The sequence below is a fragment of the Suillus subaureus genome (assembly GCF_016647635.1).
Source record: "Suillus subaureus strain MN1 chromosome Unknown BJ212scaffold_145, whole genome shotgun sequence".
NCBI classification, from domain to species: Eukaryota; Fungi; Basidiomycota; class Agaricomycetes; order Boletales; family Suillaceae; genus Suillus; species Suillus subaureus.
Genome location: NW_024538701.1, coordinates 6,988 through 17,648, shown reverse-complemented (window position 1 = coordinate 17,648; position 10,661 = coordinate 6,988). Strand labels below are relative to the sequence as shown.

Sequence of the window (10,661 nt, the reverse complement as noted above, 5' to 3'; positions counted from 1 at the left end):
GTACGAGCAGCTGATATCCCGTGTACAGGGTCCGAGCAGTGTAATAGGACATTGGGAAGTTGACCAGCATGAGCCGGATTGCGCATCGTACTGGATCTGGTACAAAGATTTTGTTCGTTGATCCTTCTCGTCGGCATATTCGCAACTTATCGATTGTTGCAGGGCTGTATTTCTCCCGGATCCGGTCAGCGAGTGAGTTTCTCAGACACAATACAGAGAGCGAAGTTGACGATATGCAGCGTATTGAACATTACCTCGAGAACATCCCATCTGGAGGTGATTGGAAGGAGTTTTGTGCTACCACTCCTGTAAGCTTCCGTGGGATGCACTTCACGGGTGCACAGTTCTGCTTCAAAAATGTTCGCTGCTCAGTCACATAAATTTGGCATGATTTGCTGATTATTTTCCAGAACGGTGCTACATGGGGCCACTGGGTTTTTGATGACGAGAGCTGCAAGTAGCCAAGTCGCAATCATAACGACTTGATGTTGGATGAGGGTGGTATTGTCTTGGAATTTTAATGTGCTATTTTTTGCTGTGCCATTGGACGTACTTGTACTTGTATCACCGTATGTCTTTTTTTGTGCCGCTAGTATTTACAGTTTCGAGTATTCATGGGAGCATGAAGGACAGACACAGGAGTCTCAATGGCAGCGGAGCGCGCCAGTTCGAATGCTTGCTGATATTCCAACCAAGGGTGAAGATCGGGTTATCATATGTGACCGTCCTGCTTTTCTCCTTCGCCTTCATTTGCGGCTTGCAGTGCGTGGTGCGTATCAAAAATCATTTTGACAGGATTGGAGGCTTACGCCCGCATGCACTGACTTGCCCATGGTTCCGGATATCGTGACAACAGTCTAAACATACTGTGAATGAATACTATGTAGATGGTCATCATCATGGGTAGTGCAAAAGGTGTGTGGTATGTACAGGGAAGAAAACTAATTTGAGTTTGTTGGCCTCTTGTGACAGGTAATACTATGATGTAGTACATCCAATGAGGCTTTTGTTCGAACAGGTTCGCTATTGTTCTTGTCACTTCGATAAATCTGCAGGATGCTGTGGTATTTACCCACCTGCTGTATATTGTATGGCCGGACCATGGGGTTCCTGAGGATGAACATCCAGCTAGCCTTCTCGCTTTCGTTCGTTTTCTGGGTCGCGCCAACAAGGATACTTCTTCATTCCCGTCATCTCCGGAGCCAGACCCAGACTCTCCTATCATGGTCAATTGCATCGCTGGCATTGGGCGGACCGGATCATTCATCGCGAAGTCGTCGCTATTACATGCATACCATCTTTTGAACGGTAACCCGCCCTTGAATACTCTGGTACCTCCTCCACAGCATTTGTCCTTTGCCTGTCCTTCCGCGGGTACTCTGCTAAAGAAGCTTATAGCACAGGAGATTGACAGTGTGCGAGATCAGAGACCTGGGATGGTCCAGAGATGAATATATTCATCTCATTCACGACATCCTAAATCCAGCCTTTGAAGGGATAAGTACTGTGTGATCATGCACCTAGTATGACCTTTAATCGTTTACCCCACCGTTACGTGGTAGCGCCTTGGAATACATCATGCACGCCCGAGGTCTGGTTATGAAACTGGTATACAACTCAAAGTAGCTGGACGACACAGGCATCGCAGTACGTTAAACCTGTCGCTCCCTCGCTCTCAATCTGCACACTCACGAATCAACCGTCACTGTGGAGAATGCTCGATGAATTCTATCATAAAGCCCACAGTTTCCTGCGTCGGACGCGAATCAAAGTTAGGCACCTGATCTGAGCAAAAAGCCAGCACATGAACGACGGCAGTTCCCTCATAGTATTGGCATTTCGAGTGGTCGCTTCTGGGCAATGTTGCTCCGCAAATCCGACAACCCAATCAGGAGAGACTGCACATTGGTAGTATTAGACGCAAGGAACACGCACAAGTTTGAACAGTGCTGCGGGAGCGTAATCTGATTGGGCAGGATAGGGGAACAAATCTACCTTGATGGCATCGGATGACTACGATAGAGAAGATTCGTTGTGTGATAGTAAGGACAGCCTTAGCGAGTGCCTCCAACTGAGCATTATTGAGGGCACAGAACAGACAAGATTGAAGTCTATGTTCTACATGTCGTTGGAATTGCACAGTCACGTATCAAGATAAAACACCTGAACGCCCAAATGTACGAGTGAGCTTGCTATAACAGTGGGATATCTTCATGTGCGATGGCGTATGCCCACCAAAACGTGAATATTAGTGGTGTACGGGCATCAATCGGCCCTCGACAAGGGCTATCGATCTATCCCTCGAACAGGCACTGCACGACGGCAAACACTTGGCATGGGCGCCCTCTATCTTGTCACTGTTGCGTGGTAATGTATGAACATGCGGCGGAAAAAATAGACAACTTGCTAAGATGAGTTTCAGCAAACGAAGCCTGTTACTTCAATTTGTAGCGAAACGATCGTCCGTAAAAGCAGTGTCGGATTCCTTGTATACGCGTGCTTACTACAATGCAAGAACAGAAATATCCAGCGGGAATAATCCGTGTCAGTGATTCGTTTGACGGGGTGTTCGTCATATATCACCTGCAAGCCAAGATAAGCCATTATTCAATGAGCATGACCTTGCAACTTGACAAGATAACAGACATTATCGTACGTAGCTCAGGACTTTTTAGCGACAAAGCATCGCTCATCCGCACCGAGTGATGCATAGACTGAATGAACACACGACAGCAGTGCTAATCCGGGCCATACATGTTCTTATTTGGCTATTTTCTGGACCGTATCGGGCAAATCGACCGGAATTGTATCGCGAGTCATTAATATTTATTCGGGGCACGCGACAGAATTTAGAAAACTTTGCGCCAAGTCTTTACTGGAAATGATACAATAAGCACATCGCAACGCTTCTGAGATAGTCGCCTCGACTCCACGATTAATATCATGACTACCCCGCATTCCGCCAGTAACTCCCCACTTGGGTCTGCATTGCCACCCTTCACTCAGCATGCGATCTCTGTTTCGCTTCCTACTTGGGCGGACAATGTGGGATATGAGGAAGGAGAGAAGCGCGTTGCTGACGCGATGGTGTCTGGATACCCAAGGTTCTTTATCCATCTAAGCATCGAAAAGGTATTTGTTTGTCCCAAGTCACCAAAAAGTATATACCTGACTCATTAATCGGAAGCTTGCACGGATATGCGAGCAGAAATTTGGAGCGCCCAACGAAAAATGTTTGCTATACCCATCCAAGAAGATCGCAGATCGCTGTCGATCTTTTATGCTTGACCGAGCATCATTAGCAGGCACGCCAACGCACGCGCGGCTCGTGCAGTATCACATTAATCCCGAAGACACTCCTTTGCCATCTCCGCAACCCACGGTGGAGCTACACATCGTTCTATTCCCCACAGATGCATGGCCTTTCGCAAAACAATTCTGGCAACATACAGGTCTCGGTATCTCCTCTCGTCTCGCAGTCTACTGTCTTTCCCTTCTCTCGACTGAATCACCAAATTCTCCAGTACCCTCACCAACGTCTGCCCGTGCTCCATTCAAGGCGCTAAACAGACACTATAGCGTCAAGCGCGCCCCGCAATCGCCGGCTTTCGGATCGATTTCACTCAGTTCGAACCCGCAAGACGTACTCAGTAAAGACCAAAGCACCTATCTTGAAGAGCGATACGGGAGAAACCTCCCACTTGGCGCGGGTTCTTATGCAAAGCGGGCTATGCGCAGACGAATTGCTGGTGTGCTCGTCAGAGACAATTGGGAAGACTGTCCCCATGGTCCATGTGCAGGCGCACACGATGTCGAAGTGGGGCCCAGCCACAGAGGCGTGAGGGATGTGACTGAGGACGATGTATACTTGTTCTCAACAGGCATGTCTGCAATCTGGACTGCGCATCAATTGGTTCTAGGCACACGGCCACCAGCCAAGAGCGTGTGTTTTGGGTACATTTTTCCAGAGGTGCATTGAGATGCGTGCTGATAGTTTGTTAGATTTCCATACACCGATACCCTAAAAATCCTTCAAAAATGGGGTCCTGGATGTCATTTCCTCGGACACGGTATCGACTCTGACATCGACGCGCTAGAGACAATTATCAAGCAGGAACTTTCCACGAACCCTTCCGCGCTGCCTATTGCAGCGCTTTTTGTAGAGTTCCCGTCAAACCCTCTCCTTCGCTCGGCTAATCTTTCCCTCCTCCGTGCCCTTGCAGATAAATATGATTTCCTGCTCGTCATAGACGAGACCGTTGGAAACTTCGTCAACGTCGACGTGCTGCAACATGCAGACGTCGTTGTGAGCAGCTTGTCCAAGATCTTTAGCGGTGATGCAAACGCTATGGGCGGAAGGTAGGTGTCTTACCATCCTCGAAACCTTAATCTCATACCGGTTACCCTCAGTTTAATTCTCAATCCTCAACGTCGCCACTACGCTACGCTCAAAGCATACATGTCTGCTAACTATGAAGACACATACTTTGATGAAGATGCAGTCTTCATGGAGCGCAACTCCCGCAACTTTATACGGCGCATTCGCATCATCGACGAAAACACGCTCGCCGTTTGCGAGTACTTACAATCGAGATCCATCTCGGGTGGAACACCCCTACCATCGCCCGCCATCAAAGAGGTCTTCTACCCCAAATACATCACGCCTGAAAACTACCTCTCATGCAAGCTCCCGGAAGGAGGCTACGGGGGACTCTTTTCACTTACATTCACCTCGCCTGCTGCTTCGCATGCTTTCTTCGATAACATGCCATTCCAGAAGGGCCCGAGTCTTGGAACGAACTTTACACTCGCGTGTCCGTATACCATTCTGGCGCATTATTTTGAGCTTGGATGGGCAGCGGAGTATGGCGTAGAAGAGGGCTTGGTGAGGATTAGTATTGGGATGGAGGAAAGGGTGGGTCTTCTGGAGGGTTTCAAAGTCGCTCTTAGAGCTGCAGAAGCTGCGATGTGACGTGATGGCGTCTACTTGGAGTACTCCAACAGTACCTTGCTTCGTTCAACCGTTCAACCCGGGACTCGCAGTGTATAAAGGATCGTTCGACCTTTGGCGAGTTTACACCTCTTATGACCCGTCTATCTGGCGTCACTGTACTAAACAAACAGTTAAATGTACCGTATCTAGCACAAGAAATGGAACGATAGACACAAAATGTGGCAGTTGAAGACGACGCTATGGGACCTTTGTCCCAAGTAAACTCATTTGCACAGGAAGTAATTACGTGCAGACGGGCGGAGAGTACTAGTGGGTGGGAGTGCGATGGCGGTGATAGTAAGTTAATATTTACGAGATGAAGGCGCGGGCGCTGTTGCTGTTGACACTCAGGCTGTATAAACAAGACGCTCTAAATAGGGGACCAGGTGCAGATTAGAAATAATATCGAAAGAATGACTGTCTTCCTTTTCTTTTGGTCCGACTAGAGGGGATACTAATTAATAGCTGTGAGTTGTGGATAGAGCTATGGATTTCGAAGTATACACAGGGCAGCTGCAGTAGTACTTGAACTAAACGGGTAGTAGAACAGCACGATCTAAGATATCACGAATGGGTCCTTGTTATATAACAGTAGTTAGGGGAGTTGGTCTGCCTCAGGTGAGGCCACCAAGGCCGAGAGAGTACACATGCTTGTTGTGATCATATCAGTTACATGTAACATTATATCGATGGCTACGTATACACGGAACTCCTCGATTTATGCAACTGCGACAAGAACATCCTGAAGATGGTGTTGGAAATGTTAATGAGCTGCCAACATCACCAATAATGGAGCCTTCCTGATGTTGCATCCGCGTGCATGGTACTGGTTTGCAAATCAAAATCAACTTTGATTCGACGAACGGTGGTATATCTTACACGAGCACTATCTGTTATAACCCCCAACATCCCCCACTCGCTCAGAGTCACACCCATCCCTCGAATATGACCGCAATCTTAAATGGTCCCAGTTGGTGGCCGATAGTTAATTCGATTGTTTTTTTCAGCTATTGGATCGGTTCGTCACATCAATCGGCTAGCTGTCTCGATCTAACATTGAATGCGGTTTCGCAGTCGCCGCTGGCGTCGTAGTCGTATATGATTGGGGTAAGCAGCAGTGTTCGAAAACCGCTGATATTCTCATGATATTTCCAGTCCTAACACTCGGACAAGAGGTAGGTCGGTACCATTTTCGGAGCAACCAATTTGCTAAGAATGGTGTTGTAGATTGAACTGATCTGGGTGAGTGATAGAGCTCGAGGAGTTCCACAACAAAAGACAAACAAGAGAGTACAATGAATTTACGGCAGAGGCAACGCTGGTCTCTCATGACTGTGCTGTATTTGGTTGTTCGTACCTCATGTTATACTATAGCATGGTTGGTGAGTTGTGCTGACTCCAAGATATTCTAGATTTGCTACATTGGAATACCATATTCTATGTATGTTTTTGAGGCCAACAAATCGGTGCTATACTAATTCTATAACCCATCTCTAATTATCAGTATCAACGTTCTGCATATGTCTCATATACATCGTGTTCGATTTTTCTGACCAACGGCACACAGAAAATGTGCCATTAGTTTCGCTGACAGATGCAGTGAGTATCCGCAACCATCTCATTGATCCCATCCAATGAATATACTCATATCTAGGGGTGAGTGAAATTCTGACCGTTGAACTTGGCTCAACATGACTCGATAGGTGTGAGTCGGAACGTTTGATCCTACTACGAGAGTGATCACTAATTGGATGCTTCAGGCACTATTATTTACTACACATCAAATGTGACAAATGTAGTCGTAACTGCCATGCTGGGCGGTGAGCTGCAATACCTCACTCGACTGAAACACGATGCAAGTCATCATGATCGCTCGGTTACACGCCATGTATCAGAGATCTAAAATCATGCTTATCTTCCTTGTTATTATCTTCCTGGCTGTTAACATCGCCTGCGGAGTAATCACGGTAATAACACTTAAGCATATTGTAGTGGGTAAGCTTTACTTGTTGACTTGAAGAACACAGCTCATTGGACAAACACCAGAGGAGCTGATAATCTGGCACATATATGTGTGGTATTGAATATGAGGGGGACGTCCAGCTTCTGACTGCAATGGTTTGGATGCTCAACGCTGTTTTGGAGGTCCTTGCATTGTGTCTTTCAGTCTGGATTGCTGTGAAACACTTCCGTGACCTGCGACGACATGGCCCATCGACAAGATCGACTATCGGGGACTGTTTCAGAGTGCTGATAAAATCTCACGTGCTTTATTTTGCAAGGTGAGCTTAAAATGTGAATGCTGCTATTTTTTCTGCTCAAGTTCCACACGTGCTAGTTTTGCTGGTGTCTCTTGCCTTCGGCTTGGTTCTCTCTCTCCATTGCTTCTGGTGTGCCGACCTGTCGCCGACGTCTGCTTGCAACCACTACTCACCATTTCTGTAGAATTCATATTCTATAGGAGTCGAGATACTCTATGGTGCTCTTGAAATTCTATTGGGCGTGCAGATGTTTATACTGGGACCGCGCCTCATCCTTAGCGTTCGAGAATATCACGCTAAGCTCATGGCCAACTCCGACGCAGAAACTGGCATGAAGTCGCTTGTCTTCCAGGAGCATGTGCAAATATCAACTAGCAGTACTGTATAGGGAAATGGTTGCCGAGTGTTCTGCGGGAGAGGAATTTCGGTCGAGGAATTCGTTGTGGTATTTATTTAAGTTATGCTGTTTCAAAGTATATATATTTACAAGCAGTGACCTTCGGTCGTTGCTCTTTGTTCGTATCATGAAGATCTTTCGCTACAAAAGCGGACATTTGTTTTTGCTCTGCTTGAAATGTACCCCAATTCCTCCGCAAATATAATTCTCCGTTGTATACTTCCAAGATCTCCGTCGTTGAGTCCGTAATCTCAAAGATGAATTGCCAGAGGTCGTCGATGATTTGTAGTGTGTAGTCGTATCCACTGACATTATTTCCCACGTGTGAAGACGCGCAGATCAGTCAGCGCTGCACAGCATTGTACTCCTAATTGCTCAAGCGCTCATATCGCTCACTATCTGTGTGCGCTCCGCAGTCTCCCATTTGTGTCGTTCGTCTATCTCCGTACGTGGCTCTATTCCTTTTTTGCAATCGTGCTCCACCTTTTCTAATGTGTGTCTTCTGATTTCTAATGATATGACCTGTGCTCTGTCAATGTTTCATGTCACCAAAATCCCGGCCCTTCGTCTATACGCGATGCCCAAGGCACTGAAGACCGCGCTGTGGCTATGTATTCATAGTTCTATCTCCTATTTACATTTAAAATCAACACTGCGCCACGTCATCCAGCACCAGACATAACACCGTGAGCACAACGCAGAGCATCAGAATAAAGTACTCACAGACTGTGTCAGCGTTTCAACAGTAAAACTGCGCGTGCACATAGTATAACGCGGTGGACACAATAGCCCGTGCTGTGATTGACAAAGTGACAGATTCTTGAACCACCGGATTTCATTTTAATCCAGTGGCACTCAACGAACTGATTCGAAATTCCATGAACTAGCCGTTGACGTCGGACGCGTCTAAGTGATTCAGCGTCTCTTATATTGCCCCTGAGCGCCTTCGGCGGCCGTCAATTTCGAATGTTTCAGCTATGGGCGGTGGCGTCTACCGCCTCGCAATGGCCCTGTCCCTCTTTGATATGCTTCTAATGACCTAAGTGATTGCAGCGCACAAAGTTATATCCGGTCATTGTCATCACGCGGCTTTTATCAAGGTGCTGTAGAAGGCTTACGGAAACCCAGACTTTGGGGAGTTTCGGTTACAATTCTTTCCGACAGGGTGACGCCCTTACGAACTTATAAAGTTGATCGCAGCATGTATTTTGATTATACACCACAGGCCTCATGTGTATCAGAAAAAAACCCAGCCGACGACTATCAAAGAAGAAAGTGGTATCAACCAACACGACGCCGCAAGTTCAACCGTAGGTGTCCTTCAATCCGCGTCACTTACCTATGTGATTTTGACATGCTCCATGCGCACCAGTACCAAACCAAACAACGTCCCCAACGGCCCCATCCCAAACGGCCCGAGCCCCAACGGTCCCTACCCCTACCCCAACAATCCCTACCCCTACCCCAGTCTCTACCCCAACAACCCCAGTCCCTACGCCAGTCCCTACCCCAACAACCCCAGCCCCTACGCCAGTCCCTACCCCAATAACCCCAGCCCTTACCCCAGTCCCTACCCCAACAACCGCCCCTACCCAAACAACCCTAGCCCCCCTAGCCCCTACCTCAACGACCCCAGCCCCTACCCAAACGACCCTAGCCACCCCAGCCCCTACCTCAACGACCCCAGCCCCTACCCAAACGACCCTAGCCCCCCCAGCCCCTACCTCAACGATCCCAGCCCCTACCCCAACGACCCTAGCCCCTACCCCAACGGCTACCCCAGCCCCAACAGCCCCAGCCCCTACCTCAGCCCCAACAGTCCCATCCCCATCCCCTACCCCAGCCCCATGCCCAGCCCTAACAGCCTCAACCCCATCCTTCGAGTTGGATCAGGCATGCGCTACGATATTCGCAAACCCCCGCAGGAAGGGATCGCACCATCTACATGGCAACAAATCAGTCGCGTTCCAGCATTAGATATACCCACGTTCAAGATTCTCATCATCTCGAAGGCATTCCCTTGGTCAATCGTCATCTCTGCGCCTACTGGGTCTGTAGTCACATGCGGCATAATCTTTGAGGAATTGCATAAACAGCTACAAAGGCACGTCGAAGGCGCGGAGTGGGCAATGGTGGCTGTTGATAACACACGGAAGGAAGCAGTCGAAAAAGCTGCAAAGTCAAGGCAAGAGAAGGACAGGATCAATCGACTGAAGAGAATTGACTGGCTAGGGGATAAATCAATGTTTGAGGGGCTAGAGAGGGACAAGGAATTTGAGAAAAAGAGACATTTACCCGGAAGTGTAAGTGTCGCGGAGACATGGGTGGTGAGATTTGGGAGATGGTGATGGTGACATATGTGATAGTATATACCGGAAATTTGGAAAGGACCGTCCATCCCGTCCGCACTGTCCGCATCGTCCAAAACTGCAGTGATATTAGCACTCGAAGCGGTCAAGCAACGCATTACCGAGCTTGAAAGAACATGGTATATGAGCAGCAGATCATAGATGTCATTCCTCACTAACTAAACTCGCCATCCACAACACACTGATAAACGGATTACGGACATGAAGGAATATTTCGAGGCGAAGCTGGCTGAAACATTGCAGACAGGTAAAGCAGAAGAAGATGATGACAAGGACGAAGTAGAGCTTAAGATTGTGTTTCAGTATCGCGAACAGTTTTTCTGTAGATTATGGGAAATCTAGTAAGCCAGTGTGCTTACACGAAGACGGTCACACGAAGAGGATGATGATGGAGCACGAATGGAGGCGAGCATTGACCACAATGTTGTTCGTTCGGCACCATGCCCGTATTCAACGTTGTTGTTGTATGGAGGGTCCAGGACAGTATGATGGTGGATATACACCAGGGGACTTGACGATTTTCAGGCGCGTCAGACGCGCGCGCGTTCGAATATTAATCCTCGCATAAACCAAAATCAAGATAGCAGAAAAAATATTCAGTAATCAGCTGACTCGTTCAGGAAAATGTACCTCAGCGTCGT

General features: G+C 47.9%; 1 protein-coding gene across 1 annotated transcript; it reads left to right on the top strand.

The window, feature by feature from the left end:
* The first annotated feature begins 9,667 nt into the window (after positions 1-9,667).
* On the top strand, positions 9,668-10,028 carry BJ212DRAFT_1402040 (uncharacterized protein). The gene has a single exon (XM_041337347.1). The coding sequence runs from the start codon at positions 9,781-9,783 to the stop codon at positions 9,997-9,999; it is 219 nt and encodes a 72-aa protein (XP_041185723.1). The 5' UTR covers positions 9,668-9,780; the 3' UTR covers positions 10,000-10,028.
* The last annotated feature ends 633 nt before the right edge of the window (positions 10,029-10,661 follow it).